General features: G+C 44.8%; 11 protein-coding genes across 11 annotated transcripts; 6 read left to right on the top strand and 5 right to left on the bottom strand.

Annotated features, from left to right (window-relative positions):
* Nucleotides 1–735: 735 nt before the first annotated feature.
* Nucleotides 736–2,997, top strand: L203_105469 (uncharacterized protein; the record flags this gene model as incomplete). Its single annotated transcript, XM_066214836.1, has 6 exons — nucleotides 736–977; nucleotides 1,033–1,317; nucleotides 1,377–2,052; nucleotides 2,103–2,449; nucleotides 2,511–2,655; nucleotides 2,713–2,997. The coding sequence occupies 6 exons, from the start codon at nucleotides 736–738 to the stop codon at nucleotides 2,995–2,997; spliced, it is 1,980 nt and encodes a 659-aa protein (XP_066070933.1).
* Nucleotides 2,998–3,219: 222 nt separating this feature from the next.
* Nucleotides 3,220–3,976, bottom strand: L203_105468 (uncharacterized protein; the record flags this gene model as incomplete). Its single annotated transcript, XM_066214835.1, has 4 exons — nucleotides 3,220–3,339; nucleotides 3,394–3,539; nucleotides 3,741–3,835; nucleotides 3,906–3,976. The coding sequence occupies 4 exons, from the start codon at nucleotides 3,974–3,976 to the stop codon at nucleotides 3,220–3,222; spliced, it is 432 nt and encodes a 143-aa protein (XP_066070932.1).
* A 506-nt stretch (nucleotides 3,977–4,482) lies between these two features.
* L203_105467 (uncharacterized protein) lies at nucleotides 4,483–6,290 on the bottom strand (the record flags this gene model as incomplete). The annotated part of the gene is made up of 7 exons (XM_066214834.1): nucleotides 4,483–4,550; nucleotides 4,606–4,832; nucleotides 4,882–5,073; nucleotides 5,124–5,623; nucleotides 5,674–5,866; nucleotides 5,915–6,026; nucleotides 6,074–6,290. 7 exons carry the CDS (start codon nucleotides 6,288–6,290, stop codon nucleotides 4,483–4,485), a joined length of 1,509 nt encoding a protein of 502 aa, XP_066070931.1.
* Nucleotides 6,291–7,662: 1,372 nt separating this feature from the next.
* On the top strand, nucleotides 7,663–9,233 carry L203_105466 (uncharacterized protein; the record flags this gene model as incomplete). The annotated part of the gene is made up of 9 exons (XM_066214833.1): nucleotides 7,663–7,767; nucleotides 7,820–7,915; nucleotides 7,966–8,021; nucleotides 8,070–8,354; nucleotides 8,404–8,434; nucleotides 8,494–8,732; nucleotides 8,781–8,992; nucleotides 9,046–9,102; nucleotides 9,148–9,233. 9 exons carry the CDS (start codon nucleotides 7,663–7,665, stop codon nucleotides 9,231–9,233), a joined length of 1,167 nt encoding a protein of 388 aa, XP_066070930.1.
* A 420-nt stretch (nucleotides 9,234–9,653) lies between these two features.
* L203_105465 (uncharacterized protein) lies at nucleotides 9,654–12,839 on the top strand (the record flags this gene model as incomplete). Its single annotated transcript, XM_066214832.1, has 7 exons — nucleotides 9,654–10,194; nucleotides 10,241–10,435; nucleotides 10,482–11,725; nucleotides 11,773–11,867; nucleotides 11,917–12,304; nucleotides 12,365–12,511; nucleotides 12,564–12,839. The coding sequence occupies 7 exons, from the start codon at nucleotides 9,654–9,656 to the stop codon at nucleotides 12,837–12,839; spliced, it is 2,886 nt and encodes a 961-aa protein (XP_066070929.1).
* A 149-nt stretch (nucleotides 12,840–12,988) lies between these two features.
* Nucleotides 12,989–14,446, bottom strand: L203_105464 (uncharacterized protein; the record flags this gene model as incomplete). The annotated part of the gene is made up of 1 exon (XM_066214831.1): nucleotides 12,989–14,446. The coding sequence occupies one exon, from the start codon at nucleotides 14,444–14,446 to the stop codon at nucleotides 12,989–12,991; it is 1,458 nt and encodes a 485-aa protein (XP_066070928.1).
* A 662-nt stretch (nucleotides 14,447–15,108) lies between these two features.
* On the bottom strand, nucleotides 15,109–17,206 carry L203_105463 (uncharacterized protein; the record flags this gene model as incomplete). The annotated part of the gene is made up of 9 exons (XM_066214830.1): nucleotides 15,109–15,336; nucleotides 15,386–15,551; nucleotides 15,598–15,715; nucleotides 15,766–15,994; nucleotides 16,043–16,256; nucleotides 16,301–16,574; nucleotides 16,620–16,837; nucleotides 16,908–16,989; nucleotides 17,083–17,206. The coding sequence occupies 9 exons, from the start codon at nucleotides 17,204–17,206 to the stop codon at nucleotides 15,109–15,111; spliced, it is 1,653 nt and encodes a 550-aa protein (XP_066070927.1).
* Nucleotides 17,207–17,562: 356 nt separating this feature from the next.
* Nucleotides 17,563–20,378, top strand: L203_105462 (uncharacterized protein; the record flags this gene model as incomplete). Its single annotated transcript, XM_066214829.1, has 8 exons — nucleotides 17,563–18,109; nucleotides 18,155–18,502; nucleotides 18,549–18,752; nucleotides 18,815–18,909; nucleotides 18,955–19,100; nucleotides 19,154–19,636; nucleotides 19,680–19,799; nucleotides 19,850–20,378. The coding sequence occupies 8 exons, from the start codon at nucleotides 17,563–17,565 to the stop codon at nucleotides 20,376–20,378; spliced, it is 2,472 nt and encodes an 823-aa protein (XP_066070926.1).
* Nucleotides 20,379–20,976: 598 nt separating this feature from the next.
* On the top strand, nucleotides 20,977–22,274 carry L203_105461 (uncharacterized protein; the record flags this gene model as incomplete). Its single annotated transcript, XM_066214828.1, has 5 exons — nucleotides 20,977–21,112; nucleotides 21,166–21,214; nucleotides 21,270–21,732; nucleotides 21,782–21,991; nucleotides 22,041–22,274. 5 exons carry the CDS (start codon nucleotides 20,977–20,979, stop codon nucleotides 22,272–22,274), a joined length of 1,092 nt encoding a protein of 363 aa, XP_066070925.1.
* Nucleotides 22,275–22,691: 417 nt separating this feature from the next.
* L203_105460 (uncharacterized protein) lies at nucleotides 22,692–23,939 on the bottom strand (the record flags this gene model as incomplete). The annotated part of the gene is made up of 6 exons (XM_066214827.1): nucleotides 22,692–22,864; nucleotides 22,920–23,108; nucleotides 23,159–23,304; nucleotides 23,361–23,531; nucleotides 23,578–23,688; nucleotides 23,737–23,939. 6 exons carry the CDS (start codon nucleotides 23,937–23,939, stop codon nucleotides 22,692–22,694), a joined length of 993 nt encoding a protein of 330 aa, XP_066070924.1.
* Nucleotides 23,940–23,980: 41 nt separating this feature from the next.
* L203_105459 (uncharacterized protein) lies at nucleotides 23,981–25,330 on the top strand (the record flags this gene model as incomplete). The annotated part of the gene is made up of 7 exons (XM_066214826.1): nucleotides 23,981–23,983; nucleotides 24,281–24,312; nucleotides 24,362–24,419; nucleotides 24,468–24,851; nucleotides 24,902–25,063; nucleotides 25,116–25,253; nucleotides 25,301–25,330. The coding sequence occupies 7 exons, from the start codon at nucleotides 23,981–23,983 to the stop codon at nucleotides 25,328–25,330; spliced, it is 807 nt and encodes a 268-aa protein (XP_066070923.1).
* Between the last annotated feature and the right edge of the window lie 112 nt (nucleotides 25,331–25,442).

Genomic DNA, 25,442 nt, shown 5'->3' with positions numbered 1-25,442 from the left:
GATTTGGTAGCACAACAGGAGCTTCGCACGCTTATACCCAGGTCTTGTTCGAGCCCTTGATTGGGTGTCCGGAGACCGAGGGGAGCTCTCTTTCTCTCTTTCTGTCTGCTTGATTTCAGAGTCAAGGTTCGATTGTGAAATTATGCATGGGCTTTTGTGAACGGGATTTTTGGGTCAAATATGCTACTATCTCGGCAAAATCCAGTGTTGCTTGAATCTCAGCCCGCGCTCTGAATCTGGCCGGAGAATATCAGCAAGCGGATTATGGAACAAGACCTGAATTCTGACTTTACTATTTCTGTATGATGGCGGTAAGTGACGGCGCTTGATAAAATAGATAAAAAGAATATCCAGGAACAGATAAGGGTTATCTGGAGTGAGTCTGAGTAATCTTTCCGTCACGAATTGACGTTGATTTGTAAGTTGTTCAACCTTTATTCTCAGGTAAGATTGGGATAATTCGGCTCAAGGTCAAAAGCTGGTATAATCAATACTGACTCGACAGGATACTGTGTGTAAACTGACAATCAACTCGAGATTAATCTGCAATACTAATGCTTTTCAGCTTAGTCATCAAGAAATCAAAAACAAACCGAATTATACACAAGATTCGACTCGATTAATCTACTTTGTGGAGCAGTTTTATGTCTTTTATGAGAATGGAAACACACTCATTCTCTGAATTTGGAACCTTGTGATATTACATGATCTCATTCTGGATTGAGGCTCAGCAAGATGAGCCTCACGCCTACTTCTCCGCCTACTCAAATATCCTCGTCTTCATCCTCAATCCTTGGGCGTGGCTCCTCACCCCGTCCTCCTCCATCCTATATTTGTTCATCACTGGACCGTTCACCATCCCTCAACCCGTTGGTTTCAGACGAACGTCCTAGGGTGCCCCCTCCTATCTATTTGAGGAGCTCAAGTCCGCAACCAATCAGTGGAAAGGGAACTTTGAAAATACATGTGCCGGCTTGGTAAAGTTTCTTTCAAAGCCAATTGCCAGTTTCGTGATGAGCTGATTTTTGACAGGGGAATAGCGCTTGTTCGTCCACCGCGCCCGTTGGAATTGCATCCTCTGGACCCAGGCTCACAAGAACTCGAGCCCCCCACCGAGGATACTGTGCTTTCTGGCGCCTTGGAAGTGATTATGAAGGAGCGCCGCAGAGTCCAAGCTATCTCAGTAGGCGTACAGAGCGTCTGCAGGCTGCATATGGGTCTGGACAGGCTATGGGAAGAGGACGGGGTTTTTGAGAGAGGAGTGGAGATCTTGGGTGGTTATGAAGAGGGTATCTGGCTGGAAAAGGGAAGTCAATCGTACGTATATTCAATTATTGCGAGGAAGGCAGCATTGGAAATGAAACCAAGATGTGCAGTTTCGGCTTCTCTATTCTTTTGCCAGCAACATTGGCAACGTCAGATCGACATTCTTTTGGACGGATAGGATACATTCTCACAGCTCGTGTCAAAGGGATAGCCCACACCACTTCTTTATCTTCCATGTTTAAAGCCATCTCTAATCCTCCGTCTGGACTGGACCCAGAGATCCCATTTGTTGGCGATTTTGAAAGGGTTATTGCCCGTTCCGATCACTTCGTTACTGGGCAAGGAGGCAGGAGGTCGAGAAGTGCAAGTGTAAATGGACGGTCAAGAAATGCCAGCCGGGATGACCTTCTCAGACTGCAGGATGTGGATCTTAATGGAGAAGAGGACGGGGGTTGTGCTATAACCATAGGCGAAGGCTCGCCTTCTGTACGAGGGCTTTACACTCGCAGGCAGTCTTCAGATCACTTTCCCTCGCCACAAATATCCCCGTTGTCCCTTAGTCCTGATGAAACTCCTCATAGTGCCAATTCGCTATCAGCAGGGGGCGAGACAAAAACAGAGAAGACAGAAAAGACTGGTTGGATGAAGGGTGATTTGTGTTCATCGCGAGAATTGTTGGTACACGCCATCCCACCGTCTACCGGAGGTGTTGGGCTATTGGACATCCGCAAAGAAGGGTTTGTTGAAGGGATAGGAAGTTGGAAATTTACTGCGAGCGGTGATGTCGTAAGGAAATTATTCTTTTGAGGAAGTAAAAAACAATTAATAGATTATAGTTTTGCATATCCTCTGTCATATTACTGTCGGTGACCATTCCCAGCCCTTCTCCTCTCGCTACAATTTTCATCGTGCGCCTTGTACTTTCGCAAAGCTACACACTTCTTTCTCCACGTACCCCAAATGGGCCATATCATCAGCCTGAAGCACCCAAGCACCACGTCTTGTACCAAGTCGGTCGAGTATACAAGGCTGGGGGTAAACATCCGGGGCCAGATGTGGAATCGCTTTGGAGAGGCTCTGCAACAGGCGGCCAAGGGGGAAAAGACGGCCTGGAAGGTTGGAAAGTCAAGGCTGTTGCTAGAATTCCCAATCATGAGAAAATTCGACCTACAACTAACGATGGGTGAATTCTGTCTGTCCTTAGCTTCTGTTGACAAATGACATCTAACTCATGAGTACGTTAGAACTATAACGCCTATCCGGGTTTCTCACGAGTTGATTTTGCAAGTTTACTACTCTCTGCATAATCAGTTTGTTAGTGGAGAAAAGTTGGAAGGCCCTGGCGAGCTAAGATTGATGAGTGTGAAAATGCCAGTCTGTGTCCCTTCAGTACGTTTCATTCGAACTTTCCCGTCACAACGAACATGACCAACTTATTGAGGGTAGTGCTATTGTGTCTCGGACGCTCTCAATCTCCCTACCTATGAAACCTCTCAACCTTCTTTGTCTCCCTCCGACATGAACCATATTCTCTCTTCTCCACCAAATCCCAAAAAGTGGTGCATGTGCGGTTCTACCTTTGCCGAACTGGGAGAAAAAGCAATGAAGAAGATGCAGGCTGCAGAAAGGGATGACTTGGAGGAGAGAATGAGGAGATGTGCAGATTTGGAAGGAAGTAAAGGCTTAGAAAATAATGATGGATTGAGGGTTGAAGAGGATGGGAGCGTATGATGTGATAAATGCTTTTGACCTCTGAAGTAGGGCATAAATTGTCATAGACTGTAGATTGATGTATTGTCAACTTGTCCTGGGCTTTAGTGAATTTGCTATTAGTCAATAACTTTTTAGATCCCTACGCGTTATATATCCAAGAAGACTTGGAAGGAGTTGTAGTCGGATCAGCCAACTTGTTCGAGTAAAGAAAACATCCTATTAGTTGCATAAAGCTTCAATTCAAGCTTGAACCTGGTTGCCTCGGGGTTTGACAACAGGTTGCCAAGCGTAAAGCTTTGGTGCAGTAGTAGAATAAGTCTTGTAAGCGCCTCGTGTACCAGTCAAGTTCTCAACAAACGGCTATGATTCTTCAGTTAACCCAGACCATCTCTACTATAACGTTTTTCAACTTACAGCTTTCCAAGGAGGTGTTGACTGCTTCATGATGATATCTTCTTGTGGCGGTTCCTTACGGATATGATGAATCCAAGAGTGCCACTCGGGAGGAACCTGAGAGGCATTGAAATCATCTTGAGAGTAATCTACCCATCTGTGTCGACCTGAAAGATTAGGACGTTAACTCAGAAAACGATGGATAACGGCAAAGGCTGGGTGAATTAAAAGAATAGAGATGGAGATATGCCGTTTTTCGATTCCTGACCAAATCCTTATCTGTTTCTGCGTCTCACAACCTCAACTATATCCCCTTTTGATCTCCCAGACACAATCCACCGACAAATATCCTCTTAATTAAAACTCACCAGGGATTTCCTCAGCAGGATCTAACTGTTCAAAATATCTGTTTCCAAACTGGTCGGTACCAACGTGTCTTCCTTGCTTGACATCTCCAATATATCTATAAGGTCAAACGGGGTTATTATGACTCTAGGATCACTGAAGGTGAATATCAGTAATTGTATACGCACGTCATCATCCTGAAGTATTCTTTTAACCCCACTGCTCTGATATGTCTTATAGTTCTTGCTAACGAAACCATTATCGCCTGTTTGTTTGATTTTTCTCCAAGTAAAATGAATTCAAAGATGAAAACATAAAGTGAATGATTTGAAAAGGTTATTGACCAAATTCACGGATTATCCATTATGAAACGGAATCAAATTGGTTGGCCCAATCAAAACTATAGTTATTGTACTGTCATGTACAAAACTTGGGCAGCTACGTTTTTGACCGGATTGCATGGATCACACCAAAGACATTCTGTGTCCTTGCAAAGAAAATATTCGCAAGCATATTCGATAATAAGGAAGCAAGGAGCAAAAGCAAGCGGGCAAACATATAACGTAGATTGATGACTGGTCAAAACTGCTCTACATCTCATAACCTTCAAATTTCTCGAATAAATCTCACGAATCTGCTCATTCTACTTCCCTAAAAAAAGATAGCAAAATACCTTGAACGTGCTTCAACGTGTAGAAACTCATTCGCGTTTGTGGATGTTAAGAGCATAGCTTGTAGATAGGTTGAAAAAAGGAGATTCCAGGCTTAGTTGGAGGAAACGGGATGGTCTGACAGGGACCCTACAGGGGGACCTGGTGCAGTAACAGATGCGGCTAATGGCCGTTTCAGTGTGCTATCCCTATACTCATAACTAAAAAGAAGGTTTACGAGGTGAAGCGGTACTGGCCATACTGGATGTGCTCGCACCCGAGGAGGCGACGGCGTTGGTCTCTATCCCTCTCATTGCCCCGGTTTCGGCCCCTAGGCCTGAGGATGTTATATGAAAAGTTTTCACGGGAGAAGACTTTCTAATATCGGTATAATCGAGAGGGTTCTTGTCTCCGAATATCCATTTTCTTACTACCACCGTCATCTCCTCTGGGTCTTTTGGTAAGCTATCGTATTGATAAGCGCCGTCCTAGGTTGAGAAGGTAATAGAAATACCTGTCAATATTTAGCTTAGGCATCCATTTATCTCCTGGGACTTGTTTGAAGAACCTCTGATCCCAAGCTGCTTCTCCTGACGCTTCCCGTTTTTTGGCAAGCTCGCGTTGGTGGTCTTCAACTGTCGATTTAGCAGCAGTGGCGGCATGCATATCAGCAGCTCGAATGGCGTCAGTGAGTTTAGACCATAGTCTAAATGAGTCAGTTCTGATCCCCTTCCATACAATCAAAATAGAGTGTACCTTCTAGACTCGTACTCTTCCTGTTCAGACTCTGGTAAACATCGCTTTGGCGCACTATGGGCTTGAATCGGGTCGAATAAAACTCTTTTCTCTTTGGATTTCTTTTCTGTATACTCAATGGCAGATGACCAATGTCCAGAGAGGTCTCCCACTTCTGTTTTGGCCGGCCCTTGAACTTTACCAGAGATGACATTATATCCGCCTGAGATCCATCCTTTTGCCTTGAAATCTACATCTGCTCGATAATCTGATTTGGAACATACAATAGTTGACAAGTCACACAGCTCAAGTAACATCTTCCCAAACAAGATGCCCCTTGCATAGGTGTTGGGCATGGTGATGACGTATTCTCCATCCTCTGGGCAATTTAAAAGCCGTATCCGGTCCTCTCCCTCCATTATCGTCGCGGCGCTGTTGCCAAGGAATTTGGATTTGGGCTTAAGTTCTCCAGTAACCACAAGACCATTTTGGGGAGAAATGTAGAAAAAGGCAGAAACTGGCTAGATTTGGAATAAGCATATTTGATCAACAGCAAAAGGACTCTACATACAGGATGATGAGATACTTGCTCAGCAATGTAAAATCCTTCTGTGCCGTCTGGGTAGACATAAGTGCAACGAAAAAATTCGCCAAGGACCGGGTTGTATGGCTTCTTGACACCCTTGGGCTTTATATGCCATCCACTCAGGTAAAAGGTCATTACTCTGAGAAATCTTTCTTTTGCATCTGGTTCTTCATCGACGCTACTTCTATGATCAGCTCATACCGGCGAATATGTAATGATGACTTGCCCAAATATAAGTTCGGGGTGGGAGAAAAAATCCGTAATGCGCTCCAAAAGACTTCTAGGTTCAAGGACAAAGGTGGGAAGTGCAATCTTTGAGAGGTCCATGCCGGGTCTCACTAAGCCATGGCATCAGCAGCAGTCGACACCAATCACTCAGACTCACATTGCGATATGAGGCTCATCAAGATGTTACCTTCTTCCTGGTCTAGGGTGCTTGTGTCGTTGGGGTCTCCATCGTCAATCTGGGTTTCCCCATCTGTCCCACTATTGGTCCTTGCCGCACCTGTGCTGTTTGTTGCTGTAGAAGCGATTGAGGTTCTTCGGGAGGACCTGCCTTTTCCAAGCGACAAAGTGTCTATTCCTTGGCTCAGGAGACCCATCTTGGCGACGTAATGGATGCGTTATGTAGGAAAGATTGCCAGTGTCAGAGATTGGGAAATATTTTGCCTTTCCTCTATAGAGATAACAAAGAAAGTCAAATGTAAATGGAAAAGCGACAAGAAAAAATGCTGAATATATCCCACAAATACATTTATCACTAAATTGTATCCGCGTCATCAAACAGCCCCCTATAATTACGTAAGATACCAATGAAAGGTAGACAACAGCGTATATGAAAATCTATGCAGTTACTGCTGGGTGCAACATGCTCTTATAAAAGTTTTGTTGAATCTTTTAGGCATGAGAATTCGAGTAGAGCTGTCTCGTGAATATCTCAGACGAGAATGAACAGAGTTATGAAATGGTTAAAAAGCCTACAAAGCTGAAACCGACTTTTAATGCCATTGCAATTTTGATTTAGTTGGAAATTAAGCAGCAGTCGGCCTTGGAAGAATTCCTTTGTTCTGTCAAGTTTTAGGATAGCTTGTTTGTCCTTGATAGGTAGTGATATTACAAGCTGTTCAAATTGTGTGCACAATCTCCAATACTGTTCTCTTCTCTGCTGTTGCTACCTCTTTTATCTCTTGTATATTGATAGCACTTCTTTTTATAGCCACCTCTTGGAGCGATCAGATCCGACAGTTGCTAATAAACTTTTGTATTATGAGTTTGTCAGGCCAGCGCTCGTTGACGTCAAAAACACTGGTAGTGTATATAGCGACACACAGTGGTCATGATTGATCATTGTATAGTCGTCATATTCGGAGTTGCCATCAGGAGAGGGATATGCGAGCGTTGCGTGGTCCGCAATATACTGGAAGCCTTGAAGGGAAATTCGTTAGGCTTGTGATTCAAAGTGGCACCTGTGGATAGGGATGTAACTGAGGGACGGTTGAAGACAAATAACTTGGCGACATTTTGTTGAGAAATGTAAACATTGAAAACAGCTATGATATTTGAATGCCTTGATTTCTCGTCTGAACGGATTGGCAGTTCACTTCGTAGGTACGATGAACCGTTCTCAAATATCGGCTAGTTATGTATAGTTTGAGCCATAGTTGTGTTGTTAGCCAGTATTTTCTTTTCCTTATGAAGGTCTGTGATAACTTGCGTGGCCCATTCAATGCTTTAGAGTCTCCAAATCATTCGCAATTAGAAACAAAAAAAAACAAAAAAACAGAAACAATGATAATAATAAAACAAAAATCATGAGGTAAATGTAAGATTGAAATGTAACAGGCAATGTAAAAAATGCCACGTCAGAGACTAGTGAACAATCATCGTAGATATAATAATATTATGACTTCAAATCTTGAAACATTTTGTTTACATACATTCAAAGTAACAACAGACATGCAGTAGGTCGTATACATGACCGAACAGACTGACTTGGGCAGACCAGAGAAGGATACTTCAACACAACTAGATGCTCTTTTGAATAGAGAAACAGCAAAAAGTAAACTATGTCGAATAGCTGTATATCATGAGTAGTTCGCTGTCTGTATGAGACGGCTGATGATTCAGGCAGGTCTCTGCATCTCATGAGAGTCCAAAATTCAATCCTATATGCGAATATACTACTATGACTGACTGTAAAGTACACAACCAAATAAGTTGTGACAAGGTAAAAAAGACTTTATCTTATGTGCCCACTTCCTAACTTGCAGAGAACAGGCGCATTATGCGCCAATTCAGAGACCATGGACGGACTCCACCCTTGGTTTCTGCTCGTGAGTTATTGAATCAGCTCAATCAAGTCTAGAACTCATACTGGCAAGATACCTCAACTTGTGTTATGGTGACCCATTGTTCACCAAGAACCCTTCTCTAGGTGAGGGCTCAGGCCCAAGAGGGAGTACAAAAGAATGTCGTTATCAACATTTCCAAGTCGTCCCCACCGTTTCTCCTTACACTCAACATTTGTCCAATCTAAATTCACATCCTTTGCCAAAAGTTGTCCAGGAAAAGCTACTTAAAGACTTTGAGGTACAGGAAAATGAAAAGAAAATTGCGCAGTGGATCAACTGTGATTTGAGGAGATTTGACTATTCAATTCTGGGACAGTGGGCTCTCTCTACTTGCTTTTAGAGGTTGAGCTGATAGAAAGTTCAGGTTTCGGGTTATCGTTGCCGACCCAGCCTGGGTAGGTCGTTGATTGATATAGTTTTTGTTTACATGGAATCAACTTATAATACCGAACAGGATATTCACATGACCCTCCCATACGGCACCATAACTGACGACGAGATGCGCAACCTTCCAATCCGATCATTACAGCCTGACTGGGGGGTTTTATGTCTTTGGGTGACAGGAAGGGCCATGGAACTTGGACGAGTCGTTTTTGCCCATTGGGGATACAGAAGAGTGGATGAGCTTGTTTGGGTCAAGACAAATCAGCTACAAAGGCTGATCAGAACAGGAAGAACAGGTCATTGGCTAAAGTGAATAAGATGCTTATTTGTCAAAATACAAGGCTAATTACAGCAAAGCCATACTTGCGAGCATTTGCTTGTCGGACTCAAGTTACCACAGCACCATCCTCGCGATGGTCCGATCCCTTGGGATACAGAGCCCTCGTTGCAAGGGCTGAGGAAATGCGTGGATACAGATGTAGTCGTTGCTGAAGTGAGAGAGACGAGCAGAAAACCTGAAGAGGTTTATGGCGTTATTGAGAGATTAGCTCCCAGTGGGAGAAAACTTGGTAGGTTTATCAATTGCAAAAACGCAATATAAGAGGTTGAAAACTTGTTTTAGAATTGTTTGGGCGAAAACACAATACTCGTCCCGGATGGCTAACATTGGGCAATCAACGTAAGCTGCTCTCATATCCTCCTCCGTTTTTGCTGACTTGATCAGTTGGTGACTCACAAATTGCTGAGCCTGATTTACATACCCGTCTTGTCAGAGCTTACCCTCATCAGTCTTTTACACTTGTAAAGTAGATGAAGCAGCGAAAATGTGACAAGGCCATTTACAAGAGAATGAAAACGAATATGATGTGCGTGTATGTCGATACCGATGTATCCTTTTTCCTATTGCCACGATAGATCATGGTCCAAGATCTTCGCAATTCATCCATCAGAAACACTATCTGCTCATTCAAAGCCATAGTTTAAATAGTTGTATATCTCAACAGCATCTAGTCCACAAAACTGCCTTAACCATTCTTATGCAACAAAAAAGAAAAGAACAAATGTACTTGAATTTAGACGTTGATGTTTACAAAAGCTGTTAACCAAGTGCTGCTTCCGATGGAAGTTCCCAAAGTCTTCGGCAAATATAATCCCGGTCAATTTATCCTACAAATGATGCGATAACTGTGACAATTTTCTCATTCCTCTTTCTTTTCACCTATCATCACTATGGGTATACATGCCCGCAGTACTGCGTCTCATCTTGGCCCCCATGCTGATCTCGAGAAAGCTGCTTTCGTTGAGTCGGCTCAGCAAGACGATAATACCCAAGATAAGCAACGACGTAAAGCATCGAGACGGTCCCATGTTGGTCTATTTCTGATCATGCTCTTGTTAACTACTTGGTATCTGTTTGGAGGCTTTCCAGGATCAGCTTTTCCATTTCCTCAACCCACGCCTTTACCTGATTATGTACTACAAGGTATGAAACAATGCGAAGTCATTTCTCGGCCACCACCTCATTTCATGCGTTTCAATGCCCAGTCTCGAAAAAGAAGCGACAGGTTTGTAGCGGGTACCAAATCTGTCTGGCTCAAGAACGGAACAGTCTGGACAGGCGAAGATGATGGACATGAGATTCTCAAGGAAGTGGGGGTGTTTCTGGAGGATGGATTGATCAGGAAGATTGGGATGGAGAGTGAAATGTCGATGTTTGTTCAAGACAGAGAGTATGAGGAAATTGAGCTGAATGGTGCTTGGGTGACCCCTGGTGCGTCGTTCTCTCTAGTTTTGAGGCTGAGCCAACGTCAAAATAGGTATTGTGGACATCCACTCTCACATGGGCCTCGATTCTGCCCCAGACCTCAAGGGTTCCTCTGATACCAACTCTTATCGAGGCAATACTCAACCATGGCTCAGGTCTTTTGATGGTTTCAACACGCATGACTTGGCATTCAATCTGTCGATTTCAGGTGGTATTACTACAATGCTCGTACTTCCCGGTTCTGCCGGTGAGCGACTAGGTATGTTATCTGATACGTGATTGACATGGAGTAGGTTCTATCGGAGGACAGGCTGCAGTCTTCAAGCCTCGATGGACACAAGAAAACACTCCACAAAGCATGCAAGTCGAACCGCCCTTTATAATTGATAAGACTGGTAATGGTACCTGGAAACGTACTTACTCTTGGAGACATATCAAGCACGCTTGCGGTGAGAATCCGGCACGATTCTACGGTGCCAAGCGAATGGACGCAGCATACGATTTTAGGAAAGCCTATCAGGAGGGCAAGAAACTCAAAGATGCTCAAGACAGATGGTGCGCTTCTCCAAAAACCCAGAAAGAGCCATTTCCTACTAGCTTGGAATGGGAGGCATTGGCCGATGTGATTCGCGGCAACGTCAAGGTCAACATTCATTGTTATGAGACTACCGATCTCAACACGCTTGTGCGTATCTCGAACGAATACGAGTTTCCCATTGCCGCATTCCATCATGCCCATGAAGTCTACCTTGTTCCCGATCTTTTGAAGCAAGCTTGGGGTCCGGTGTCTCCTGCTGTGGCTCTCTTCGCCACCAACGCCCGTTACAAGCGTGAATCATATCGAGGGAGCGAATTTGCGCCTAAAATCATCGCCGACAACGGGCTCAATGTCATTTTCAAGTCTGATCATCCTGTCCTGGACTCGCGTTATCTGGTATACGAAGCATCCCAAGGACATTATTATGGTCTCAACTTTTCACATGCTCTCGGTGCTGTAACGACGCACCCTTCAAAAGCACTGGGACTTGATCATAGATTGGGTTATGTTCGTGAAGGATATGATGCTGACGTGGTTGTGTGGGATTCGTTCCCACTAGCACTCGGTGCTACTCCTAAGCAGACATACATCGATGGCATTCCTCAAGTAATCAAGCCTTATGTAGTAGACAAACCAGCGGAGGCACAAGAGGTCTTCCCAGAAGGAAAATGGGATAAAGAAATCGCAGAAGCAATCATTACCCGTGGAGATCCAGATCTCGGTCCGAAGAAAACAGTCAAGAACATCCTTTTCCAGAACGTGGCGGCATTATACGTACAAAGCGGACAGTACGACCTGTCGGCATTTGAACAGAATGGAGGAGGGGATGTTGTGATAAGAGATGGCGAGATTTCTTGCTTTGGCAAGTGTGTCGTGGAAAATGGTTTTGACTTCGTGATTGTCGACCTAAAAGGGGGCAGTATTGCGCCTGGATTGATTAGTGTAGGGAGTTATCTAGGGTTAATGGAAATTAGGGGTGAGAAGACAACCTGGGATGGAGTAAGTTCACCTCTCAGCTGTGGAATAGTAGAATTTATTGCTTGCAGAAAGCATACGACTCGCTCCAAGACGCAGGGGACGTTACTGATGGCTTGCTCGTGCATGCTGTTGACGGTGCTCAATTTGGAGGGAAAGACGAGCTGTATGCCTTATTCCATTCAGATGTCCCATAATTGCTGAAAGCCTTGTAGCCTTGCTTACCGTTCGGGTGTTACTACAATCGTTACTTATCCCGTCTCCTCCTCACTTGTTGCAGGTCTCTCATTCTCCTTTTCCCCTTCGGCCCCTCATTCCCTCGCCCACGGGGCCATTCAAAACCCCTCTGCGGCACTTCACCTCTCTATCGAAGCCGGGCCTAACTCGATTTCTTCAAAGATTGCAATCCTTCGCCGTCTCCTTAAAGGTCAAGTTAAAGGACAGAGCGACGTTGTAGAAGCTTTTAAAAAGGTAACCAATGGTGAACTTAGGTTGGTAATTGAGGTTAGCTCAGCGGATACAATGAGTGCTTTGATCAGATTGAAGAGGAGTGTGGGGCAAAAGGTCAAGCTGACTTTTATTGGTGCACACGAAGCTTGGCTGGTGATTTTCCCTCCATCTTTACAGGCAAATTGATGAGAGCTGAGAGTAATGAACTTGTAGGTCGCACAAGAGCTTGCAGAACAAAACATTGGTGTAATTGTGGCTCCTGCAAGGTCATATCCCGAGACATGGAATCAACGTCGAATTTTACCTGGCCCTCCTCTATCTAATCATACTTTGCCCTCATACCTCACTTCTCACGGTGTTGTGAGTCCTTAATCTCTCGTTGCATCCAAAGACAAGCTCATATAAAGGACAGACTGTAGGCCTTGGTATTGTGGAAGAATGGCAAGCACGCAATACTCGATATGATGCTGCATGGGTTTATTCGTCTTCTCCACACGTCTTTACCAAATCTTCCGCCCTTGCACTAGTTTCGGACAATCTGGAAGAACTCCTCGGTTTAAGAGACGGCCTTGGTCCGGTCAAACAGTGGGACAGAGGCTGGGTAGCTTATGAAGGTGATTTATTCGGACTCAATAGTCGGGTGAGGGGTGTTAGAGGCTGGGGTCAACCACAAGTCGACCTTTTCTAGATTATTGCGAAATAAGGCTACTTGTAAATTACGAAATTATATAAAAATGCATTGTAGAACGATAGTACACTAGAACTGTTAGCTTAATCTCGACCATTTTATCATTACTACTTACATGCTCCCTATAGTGATACATGTTTTTGCGACATTTAGGCGACACACTTTTTCGCTTTTCTTCCACCATGACCAAATCCTTCGACATTATGATGCAGTCTCCAATGTTCCCTCTGTAGATTTCCCCATTCATCATTCTGCCATTCTCTCCATCCGTTTCGACTCGCTTCCCATACTTCCTCGTTCTCCAACTTTCTCACTCTGACATCTCGACCAAACATGCGCTGAAATGTAAAAGAAGGTACGACGCCTGATTCTTCGAGAACCCAGACATGCTCTTCGAGGGAATCTTGTGTGAATGGTGGAGGGAGTGGTTCGGAAGGTGGAAACATCATAATGGGAGATGATGGAGAAAGCGACTCTGGGGGCGGAGGAGGCGAAGGGAATGACAAAAGAGCCGTCGCGCAGGCTATGCCCAAAGTGTTTAGTACTTTTCTCCACCGATGCCACCATTGATCCATCTGTCGTCCGTAATCTCTGTACACGAACCCTGGTAAAAGCTCTTCATATCCCTCGAGTAATTTATGGCATGAAATTGCATGAGCATAGAGTAGCGTGCGGAGGTGCAGGAGAGAAGACAACATGGATCGGAGATGGGGAACGTCGTCTATCGAATAGTCTGCAGGTCGGTCAAAATATTGAACAGAGTCACTCTTGGACGTCCACGGAAGAAGTTGAGAGGAATCCCTTGTCCCAGGCGTTTTTGGTGTCACGGGAGACCTTGGCGAGCTCGGTGTAAGAACTTCTCTTGGGCTAGACAATGGTACTTCTTCCTGATCCCACACCCCGACTGCCCCAGGTGATCTGGCATCCTGACTGGGTGGCCATCCACCTTTGAACGGATGGTCATCTGGTAACGGTCGGGCGTACAAGACCTGTGGCGCAGCGAGGCCCGCCGAGAAAGCAGACGTAAACGCACTCTCATTTGTGTTTTCTTTAAGCCTCTCTAGCACATGGACTTGCAGCTTTGAGCCAGAGCTCGAGTCTGAACCACCCGCCTCTGTATCGCTACCTAGGTTACCATGAGAAGACGTTGGGGGTGGAGACCCAAAGGTCAGTTGAGAACCCAGTCCATTCATCTCGGGTTGAAAGCTTGTTGATAGAGGCCGTTGTGGTATCCCACCATCCTGTTTTGTCTGTTGGTCCAACACAATCTTGGGTCTCGGTCCAGGTATATGTTGCGCTTCGCCGACCATGCCCCAGCTCTCATCCTTCTTCACACCAACTTTGACGAGCATGTCGGATCCCATCCGCTTGAGTTTGTTCAGCTTACCGTTTGCTTTGCCAAGTCCATCTCCATTGCCGGTAATAGCCGTCGCAGGAGGCGATCTCAGCAGAGGCAACGAGGTGCTCGTAAGCAGAGGCCGATGAGGCAAGAGAATCTCTGACAGGCGAGGTTTTACAAGACCAATTTTTGGACGAAAGGGAGGAATGGGCGGAAAGTATGTGTGAGCGAAAGGGTGTGGGTTGGTGGGTATCGGAGGGAGTGACATCGTTCACTCTGTCTTTCTCCTTTGTCAGCCTGACCTATTTAATTGATGTTTTTTGCTGTTATAGAGTAGATTGAACCCACTTTTCTCCAATCTTCCATCACTCTTCTATAGCGAGTAAAAGAGCCTTCATCAGTCCATCATTCATCTTTATTTCCTTGCTTGCCGAGCTTGCTTTTGATCAGTCAACGTAGAACACAGGGTGACCTGTTTTCTTTTTTTTCCTTTTTCCTTTTTCCTGATACACCAACAAGGGACTGTCAAAAATATATGGCCGGTAGATGATGAAGTTGAAGGAAAATTGTGTGGGTGGTTAAATGACTGATTATTTATTTGGTTCCTCGCGCGGCTTGGCTGCGGGTTTATGTAATGTGGCTTGGCCAGGTTTGATGATTATTTTATAGACGATGGTAGTAGCATGGATGGGTCAAATGGAGAGCAGAGAGCTTTAGTCATCGTTTGCATAATGTATTCGTGGCAAACAGAGCAAGGAATTGCCGTAAGCTATCCTGTATCACTCTTGAACCATTTGTCTCATCGCTTGGAGATACACTAATTCATGCGCCACACAAAAAAAGCCAAAAAAAAATCCATCGCACAAGACGTTCTAGTCCAGGACAGCAAGCTAGGTAAAGAGACTTTTGTGTAATCATACAATCCCGCCCTCAAGCTATTACATCGTATTTCCATATCCTCGCCATGCAGTCACCACTGCCACTGGCCAAGTACCCACCACTTCTTGCGAGGTCGATGGAAATGACAGAGTTTTTGTGGCCTTGGAGCATGAGTTGGGCCTGGCCTGTAGAAATGTGCCAAAACTGTATGGATCGATCCTTGGAGCCAGAGACCACCCATTGACCATCGGGAGAGATGGCAACAGAGAGCACATAGTCCTGATAATCCACATCAACAGTGTCTCTTTGGCGTACGTTGCTGACAAACCTTGTGGCCGTTGAGAGTGCTCTGACAAACGCCCAGGTTCTTTTGAGCTTCTTTTCCAGGCGGTAGACCTTCGACTTCTCTCTTTGTAGCGTTCAAATCCCAAATACGAAGAGTCCTGTCTAAGGAGCCTGAAACAAGGCATTTTCCATCAGGTGAAAACGCAACACTGTACATTTGTCAATGTGGATGATTCAATAAGTGGAGAGACATGCCTGTAAACAGAGTCTTTGTGGCCCTTCAGACGCTCCACTTGTTGGCCAGTCTGAACATTCCATACGCGAACCATTGTATCCAATGAGCCAGCAGCAACAAGCTTTCCATCAGGTGACACTGAAAGTAAGGGTTAGTTTTCATGTAGTTCTTGATATGAATAATCTTACGAGCAACGGAGGTAATTCCCGCATCAATAGGCCCATGTTCATTATGTATGAAATCCTCAATTTGCAGGTTAAACACGCAAATTCCCTTCTCGATATCCCAAATTCGCGCAGACTTGTCGCCAGATCCAGACACGAGGAATCGACCGTCTCTAGAAAAATCCAAAGAATAAATTTCTTGCATATGCCCTTGCAAAAGATGCCAAATGCGTTTTTGCTTAATGTCCCAAATCTGCAAATTGTCGTCAGCTCAAGGTTTGCAAAAAGAGACAAGACTTGCGCGAATCTGCCTATCCTCTGCACCCGTAGCCAGATACCTCCCGTCGGGACTAAAACAAATACTTCTGATGTATAGATCCCCAGTCCTGTTTGTTGTATCGTCTTGCAATGTAGTGACCCGTCCACCCGATTTGACTTCGTAGATTTGTGCTGTGCGATTACAGCCAGTAGCAAGATATTTGCCGTCATTCGAAAACTTGACACAACATACCACGCTACCTTGGGTCAGACGGATTCCTTGAAAGAGTGTTACACTGACGTTTCATGTTCCAAACTGTGCACCAAAGTAACATCTAACTGCTTCCTCATCTGACTACTCCACATGGCCTGCCAATCTGCCCCTTCTTTTTTCAGCTCTCTTGATACATTTTCTGGATCCAAATCGGTGAGATGCACAGGAGGAGAGTTAGGATGCAGTGAATTCAGAGTGCCGGAGGCGAGAGCAGAGTTAGGACCCGGTGTGGACGAAGGAGGGGCTCGCCGCGAAGTAGTAGAGGATGGGCGAGGAATAGGAGGTGGGTAGGGTGAGCGGGCTACAAGACATTAATGCATGGTCTTTCTGAGACAATCACACGTACACCTTCCCAAGTCGCCCCCATTCAAAAGACCGCCAGGTAATCCGCCTCCAGCACTGGCACCATATGCTCGTTCTTCTCCTGGCCTGGGCAATTCGGTAGACGGCGATGGTTGGTTATTGAGGACAGGCGCAGGCCCAGCTGCCATAGAAGAAGACGAAGCAGCTGGACCTCCGCGTGCTTCCAGCTCGCGCCGAAGACGAGATATTTCTCCTTCATATCTGTGACATTACCTGTCAGTTGATGATTCATTCTATAGGTGGATGGCAGTACAGGGCCGCCCACACGTACTCTTGCCGGATTTTCGCGTGATTGGCTTCAAGTTCGTACAACGACTGTCGAATCATTCCAAGTTCATTGATCTGAGATTGCACTATCCATACACATCAGCCTCTCTATTCCAACACCCTTTTCGGCTTGCATTGGATGCGGATGCTAATAGGATGATATGCGCGGCATGACGCACCCTTGGCTTCGTATTCATCTCTCTGCTGCTTCCAAACATTGCCATCCGTCCCGACCGTCTCACACTCTTGCTTGATGGCATCAAATAGCTCGTTGAGTCTGGAATTAGACGAAGCTGGAAGCATGCTTGACTGAGATGGTGTACCAGCGGGAGGGAGTCGATGATGCTATGTGTTGTCAGCGTAAGCGTAAGCTGCGTGAGCGTACGTTGTATATTCCTGGGGGCTGCATGGTGGAAGAGACCAGGGGTATGAGCAGAGATGAGATAAGAATTAAAAAAAAGAAAAGGAATTAGAAAGTCAAAATCAAAATCAAAATCAAAAAAAAAAAGTTTGCTTGTATATATCGTCATATGGAAGAAAAGGACAGCGCACAGACCTCCATTCCACTTTGATAAGTAGTTTACGTAAAATAGAAATATCTTTATGTCAACAAATAACTTTTTAATTGTCAAAATAAAAGCTAAAAAAACTCAACAACAATGTTTACTCCTCCAAATCCATCAGCATCACCTCTACCATCTTCTTCTCGTCATCGCCTTCCACTTCCATCTCGCTCATCTCTCGCAAACTCGTTCTCATTCACTCCAGCGAGCTCGAATCTCGATCTGTCGCTAGACACTGAGCATAGCTATTCTTTTGCTTATCCGTCTAGGAAGCCGAGACCGAGCAGCGCCAGTCTACTTGCTACAAACGTGCTGGATCATGCGGCAGGGCAAGGCAATCGTGGCATCGCCCAAGTATCACCCCGTGTCAGACCTAGTCCAGGTTCGAAACGGTCCACAGCAACTGCACGCACGATAACAGCGTCGGAGCCTAGACGAGAGCTGCGGTTGGAGTATACGAATGGGCGGCCCAAATCCCGTATGAATGAGTATTTTGGCCAAGAGGATGATGAGGAGGAGGAAGAAGAAGAAGAAAAAAGTTGGAGTATGGTAGACTCGATGCGGCTCTGGAGGCATGATGCAATTATGCAGCATCTATACGAGACTGCTGTATTTTGGGGCGATAAGATATTAAGCTGGACATGTGAGTTGTTCTTGTATGATACACGACAGAAGCTAACAAATTTAGCTGATCCAAGCGACGCATTTTGGCTTGCTCAAACACATTTCTTGACTGGTCAATACCTTCGCGCAGAAAGATTGCTCACAGAACCTCTATCAATACCCCTCAAAGGGCGTCTGTTACCACGGGATGGTCCATCGCTGCAAGATAAAGGCAAAAGGAGAGACGTCGATTATGCGATGAATGGTGTAGTGGGTGCTAGGGACGTGGAAGAGAAGGAAGAAGCAGAAGAGCGGAATTTAGTGGATGAGAGCTTGGCTTGTCGCTATCTCGCTGCGCAGTGTATGGTTCATCAAGAAAAGTATGAAGAGGCTTTAGAGCTTATCGGCGAATCAAATCCTTTTCGAGAACCAGGTAAGTCGAGCTTTTCCTTTTACCGTTTGGCACTAAACAAGTACAGATTTAAATTCTCAGTCAAATCCATCCCAGGATGGTGGCATAAAACTCTCTTCGTCATTGGCTCATCTTCGTGGACTTTTGCATCTACGCCTATCTTCCTTTTCGCAAGCCAAGGAAGCTCTTATGGAGGCTTTGGCACTTGATGTCAAAAATTATGAAGCATTTAGGGAATTAATAGAAGGCGGCATGATGAGCGAAAAAGAGGGTGGGTTGTCAAGTTTGGACGAATGCCAATGATTAAAATGTTGCAACTGACGATTATTATAGAATGGGAGTTCATCAGCAGTCTAGGTTTTAGAACTCAACTTTCCGAAGAAGATGCTACATTTGTCAAACTCATGTATCTTACTAAGCTTAAAAAGGTGCACAATTACATTGATTCTTGCATTTGTACTAACCAGGACTAGGATTCGCATGGAAAAGAAGTCGTTGCAGCAAGAGAGGCATTAACAAATGAATACGCTTTGGGAGACAACTGTGATGTTCTAGTAGGGTTAGCAGATGAATTTTACGCCAAGTACAAATGGGAAGAATGTTATGCCGTCACCTCCAAGTGGGTTCTTCACTCTATATTATGGCAAGGTATGAAGAGCTGATTCTTTACAGAATCTTGTCAAGAATACCCAATCACCCTGCAGCACTTCCACTCCACCTCGCCTGTATGCACCACCTCCCGCGCCTTCGCTCATCTCTTTTCATGCTCGCACATGACCTTGTGGAACAAGACCCTGGTGCTGCGACAACATGGTACGCCGTTGGTTTGTGGTATTTTAGCGGCAAAAAATGGGGCCACGCCCGACGATATTTCTCTAAAGCCAATCTCATTGATTCGAGATTCGCTCCTGCGTGGATAGCGTTTGCGCATTCATTTGCGTACGAAGGTGAACATGACCACGCCATTACAGCATATTCCACCTCTGCCCGACTGTTTTCAGGTTCCCATCTTCCATTTTTGTTCATTGGAATGGAACATCTACAGTTGAGCGCGACCAATCTCGCCGAAGAATATTTTTTAGCAGCAAAACATCTGGCAGGAGCTGACCCATTGCTTTTGAATGAGCTAGGTGTGGTTTGTTACAACAAGGAAGAGTGCGTTTGCCGAAGTTTTAAGCAGTATTAACGGTTATGATAGTTATTCTTCTGCAGCGAGTTATTTCAGGAAAGCTTTGAGAGCCAGTTGGGATATGCAAGGAGTCAAAAGTGTATGGGCGGTGACGTATTGTAATCTGGCTCATGCTTATCGCATGGTGGGGTACGTCCGTCTCAATGCTTTCACCGCACATTACTAACAAGTCCTCTAAGTGAATATGACAAGGCGGAACACAATTACCGTCATTCGATTAGACTCGATCCCACCAGTCTGACTGCTTACTCCTCCTTCGCGCTGCTGTATCATCTCCGAGGTGACATTCGACTCGCCATTCAGCTCTACCACCAGGCTCTCTCTTTATCCCCTCAAGATCCACTGTCAACCGTTTTGTTGGAGATGGCCTTGAAAGAACAGATGGAGACACTTGATCCGACGACATTGCCAGGCTTACCGGGACAGCTAGGTGAGAGAGACATGGATCCATTCAAGGTCGCCAAAGGCAACACTGCTTTTGGGCCTGTCCCGGTTGAGGTGGATCCCAAGACACTCGGCGAAGCAGGCGGATTGAGTATTATCTACTCTCCTGAGACACTTCCCGAAAACCCAAAATTGGGTAGTGGCCTCGATGCAGCGCTTCGGCAAGGCATGTCGTCGTTGGTCATGCACCAGGATGGTAGGAATGGACGAGAAGATATGGACGAAGATGGCGAAGGGTCGACAATGGAGATCGAACGGGATTAAGCAGATGACAAACTGTCTTGGGAGTTGTGGATATAATGACGAATTCCAGTGGATACCTAATCCATGTAAGTTGTCTGTCGTTAATCGAAACACTTAGTGTATGCCAGGCAGCGATGGTGGTATTCGATCTTCATCGTGCATACCTTTGCCATTCCATCTTCTTTGGGAAATCATTTACGTAGCCATCACCATTACGTTAAATTATATGCAGTCATTCATTTGTATCATTGGCCCTCTACCTAAACGGGCACACATTGGTTACTGGAATCATATTGCCCTAGAGATGACTGTCCTTTGGGAAATGGAAATCACATGGAGTCGTCTATGTTTTATTATCATTTCTATTTCCTAATGCATGTAAATCGTTTAAACAACGTCAGTGCCAATGATGGAGCTGGGTAATATAAAAAAAGAAAGATGAGCGGAAAGGTTATCATTATGATGATGACTTCAGCATCATTCAATATATTGACGTCACGACACCTCTCCGCTTATTTACATGTAACCTGTACAAGGCAAGTTATATATAAAAAGGCTTTCAAGTCTTCTTGCAAGCTTTGGATTTCTTATTCTTGAAGATTCCTTGGCCAGCGATACAATGAGAGGCTTTGTATACACCTCATTCGCAATCGCATTGGCGGCTCTTGTCTCTGCAATTCCGGCACCTATCCCTTCAGGAGGCGTTGATGTCTTGCCCAATGCTACTGCTCCCGTCTATCATACGATGACCGATTGTATGTATCTTTGTCTGATTCATGTTGGGTAAAATTCTGAGTGGTTGGTCTAGTTGATTTTCAGTCACTCAACCTGGCTTTGAACCAGGAGTGGATTGAGCTGTAAGCGGGTCTAATCATAGAACTGAAAACAATAAAGTGACCTTTTCGTTTGTAGTGACCTATTCAACTATGCCATAAAGCGGTTTTCCGCTGAAGAATTTGCTTCGGCAGGACTCAACGCCGAAGATATCTCGCTAATTCAATTTATGGCCAACCAAGAAGTTGGCCATGCTACGCTTTTAACCAATATTCTATCGTCAAATGGTCGTACGCCAGCCAAACAATGTACTTACAAGTACGACTTTGAAAACGTCCGAGATTTTGTGAATTTTTGTCAGAGACTTACTCGATGGGGTGAATCGGGTGTCTATGGATTCTTATCTCATCTGGAATCACGACCCTCAGCGCAGTTGTTGCTACAGGCAATCAGTACCGAAGCAAGACAACAAATGATTTTCAGGCAGTTTTCTGGAGCTCATCCTATGCCAGTATACTTTGAAACGGGTATCTCTCAATCGATGGCTTGGTCGTTGCTTCAACACTATCTCGTCACTTGCCCAGCGGAAAACCCGCGCATTGTAAGTCTTCAGAGTCTTCAGTTCTGTGCACTGCTGAGTGGGTTATCAGGAATGGCAAATTTTCCCTAATCTCAATGTCAACAACGACGCCAACCTTCTTGTCGATGGCTACCTAGCTGCCATTACCCACAACAGAACTTCCCTTACCGAACCTGGAAGAAAGGTGGAGTTTTCTTGGGACATGCCTGGCCAAATGACTTCATACAACAATTCTTACAACACCTCGATTGGAGGGAACGTCACTGATCATACACCCAAAGTAAGCTCTATCTTCTTTTATACGGCGCCTGTTACTCACCAATGTGAAGTACGTTGCCTGGATTAGCCAGCTCAACGCTACCTATACAGAGCTTAACGTGACTTCTAACAACACTGGCTTTACTTTCCAGCCAGGTGGTAACGTTTTCAACAACACGGATGATGGAATTGTGAATGGGACTATGTTTGTCGCTCTCACGGATTCCAACCCATACGTCACTCCTTATAACCTTTCACTACTTAATGATATTATCATTGCCTGGGGCGAATACCAGGCTAACTGAGCTGATTGAAAGACGAAGTGCTGTAGAATCATTCAGCATGGTAATAGTAGAAAGTATAATGAGATCGCGTAGTTTACACCAAAATGGAGTCGACTTTTATTGTGAGATAGAAAGAGCTATCCAGTCGCGAGCTTAATTTATGTATCATAATGCTACATGTGTGTGAAAAAGCAGTATAAGCGCATGACTCAACAATCGCTCTCACCTGTCAACATCTCGACAAATTGTTCGTAATCCTTCTAACAAATTTGAATATGAGCAGAATATGATAAACATACATAGCGTACAAAAGCCCTTATGCCATTAAAATCCTATGCAAATTGTCCATGTCCATATGTCTTTGTTTCATTGTCACGACTTTCTGCTTCTATTGCCACGGAAGTTCTCTCCCACTGTCTTGAGCCTCATGAAGTTGTGTTATACATTGTTGGCGGACAACTCAAATGGACAGGCAACATCCCCAATTTGCGTCGAGATGGCTGGTTTGTTGGTCAGTCCCACAATGGACATTTTGAGTACCAAACGAAATTTGAGACTGGGTCGCACCGTGCCTGTCCATATATGACCGCAAGCTTTGTACATGTTGCTCCCTACACAAACAATTGATGGTTAAATAAGTTTCCAAAAAGGAATAAGCGGACGCACAGGTGGGATCAGAAGCATTGACGGTACTGTATACAAAATTGACAGGCAAGATAACGGGCTGTTGAGCTTTGTGTGCCATCATATGATTACCCCAATCTCCTGTGGCAATCTTCTTGTTGGTAGTCTCGTCGTAAAGGGTTGCTTCAAGATGTTTGAAATGAACGGGTAGATATGAGGACGATGCGTCACCTGGAGTATGGTCAAAATGGACATTGCAATCCCGAGAGGTTCAAGCGTACCATAAATATTGAGGTTGCCAGCAAAAGAAAAGTTTGTTGGTGTACGGCTAAAAGCAATGGTATCGTTGTTGACAGTCCATGGCTGATCTTTATAAAATGTGAAAGATGGTACTCGAGGGATGACGAAATACAAGGTCACACCCAATCTACCATCATCCAAGTCAGCCTTGTAGCTTGATCAACATCTCAAAAACAGACTTACGCCGCCAAAAAGAAAAAGACAAAAAAGATAAATACCCTCCTGGTCAACCACTTGGTGCCAAAGAGACCCCTCTGATCTCTTGTCCAAGCTCTCCAAGCTCTTTTACGTTTATGGTCCTTGATCTCAGACTGTCCTCGCCGAGAAAGGTCGTGTAGTTCAACTTTACGCCACCTTGTTGACCTGTCAGAGATCTTCAATACAAACACGGTCAGCTTACTCTGGACCCAGCACTGGCACTGAGACAAGTTCCTCTCTAGACGCCGAAGCTTTGTCTTGGGAATATGTATGGTTTAGTGGCGGAACATGTTGTTCAACTGGCCTGTAACTGCTGCCATACAGTTAGCCCAGCTGTTATCAAACACTCAACTCTACTCACGCTCTCTCCGCCATGCCTACAACGCTCCCTCTTGTCCTATCGTTGCCTTGAATGGCAGGACTGTCAAGTGAACCCAGCCCATTCATTTCACTCCATCTTGGACCTTTGACATCAAAATCAGCGCGAACGTCAAATGGCTCATCGCGTTCTTCGTTAGAGCTGTATGGGTGGCTGTAGGACTGAGAGTTGCGGTAGTTGTTCATTCTCTTTTATATAAAGTCGTAAAGAAAAGATAAAAAGTTGTATGGTGAATTAGTTTTAGAGAAAGCTGTCCACGTCGCGTCAATTGACCTTTCTAATTAAAACTGTGATAATTAGTGTTTATTAACAATTCATTACAAAGATTCCCCAAGAAATCTGATGACATCACATTTAAATTCTAATGATCCTACATGAATTTGAAATAAAATCTAGGGAATAACAGAAATTTGTAATCGATTAATGTTGTGCTAATCCCAAATACATCTCGTCAACTTGAATCCATTTCTTATTTGTTTTTTTCTTAATTTTCTTATCTCTTTCTAATACAAACATCAAAGTGGAGGCAGTCCGCCTCTTCCCATATATATTTGCAAGGTTTGTCTCTCTTCAAGTCTGTATATAACCTTGTTAATTTTCTATGTAGACAACACATCGCCATGTCTGCTCCAAGCTGGGAAGAGATGGAAGCAAAGAGACAAGAGGTAGGCATCGTCTTTGGATAATCGTTTCATCCGCTCTTACACTATCAGATGATTGCGTCTCTCGGTGCTATTGCCCAAGCCATGGCCCATTGCGTCAAGGTCATCAACGAATACACTGCTCTTTCTCCTGTCCAACTGGCCAAACCTGATCTTCTTCCCGGTCCTCTCACCTCTGAGACCCCTCTACCTAGTTTCATGGCCAGTCTGCCTGAAGCTATGGCTTCGACCCTTGCAGCAGTGAAGAAGGAACGCAAAAAGAAGGAAAAGAAGGCGAAAGACCCTAACGCGCCAAAGAGGCCTCCCAGTGCTTACATCTTATTTCAAAATGAAGTGAGAGAGGAAATTAGAAGGTCTAATCCTGGTATGGTATACAAGGATATTTTGGGCATCATCTCGCAGAAATGGAAGGACTTACCTGATCCTCAAAAGAAGGTGTGCTTTCTGGGATATCAAGCGGGATATTGCTGACAAAAGATGGACAGATTTATGAAGAAGCCTATGCTGAAGCTCACAATACCTTCCGTATTGAAGAGGAGGCTTATTCTAAAAAGGATGCTGCCGATCATGTTCCTCACCATGCTGAAGCAATTGACGAAGAAGAGGAAGATGAAGAGGAGGAATCGTCGTCTTCCGGGGAGGAATCAGTACGCAGCTTTTTTTATTCACATTGACGTACGCATACTCACGCACCCAAAGCCGGCTGTTCCGACTATTGCGCCTACCCTAGCGGCTGTGTCTGAGAAAGGAAAGAATGAGAAGAAGGAAAAGAAGAGAAAGAACAAGGATGAAGAGGGTATAGTTGGCGCTATTCATGGCGAGTCTAAAGAGAAAAAGGTTTGTCCATCTCTGTCAGCGCGGATCTAGCTAATCAACTGATACAGAAGAAGAAGAACAAGGAAGAGAGAGTCTAATAAGTTTTCCAAAGATACTTTTGAATTTAAGCAGCCAAACTTGATAGTCTCTTGTGCCGGTCTAATCCTAACGATGGTTATCAATGTATAGCTACGATGTATGTCGTAACAT

Source organism: Cryptococcus depauperatus, chromosome 7 (genome assembly GCF_001720195.1).
Source record: "Cryptococcus depauperatus CBS 7841 chromosome 7, complete sequence".
Classification (NCBI taxonomy): Eukaryota; Fungi; Basidiomycota; class Tremellomycetes; order Tremellales; family Cryptococcaceae; genus Cryptococcus; species Cryptococcus depauperatus.
This window is presented reverse-complemented; position numbering and strand designations above follow the sequence as displayed.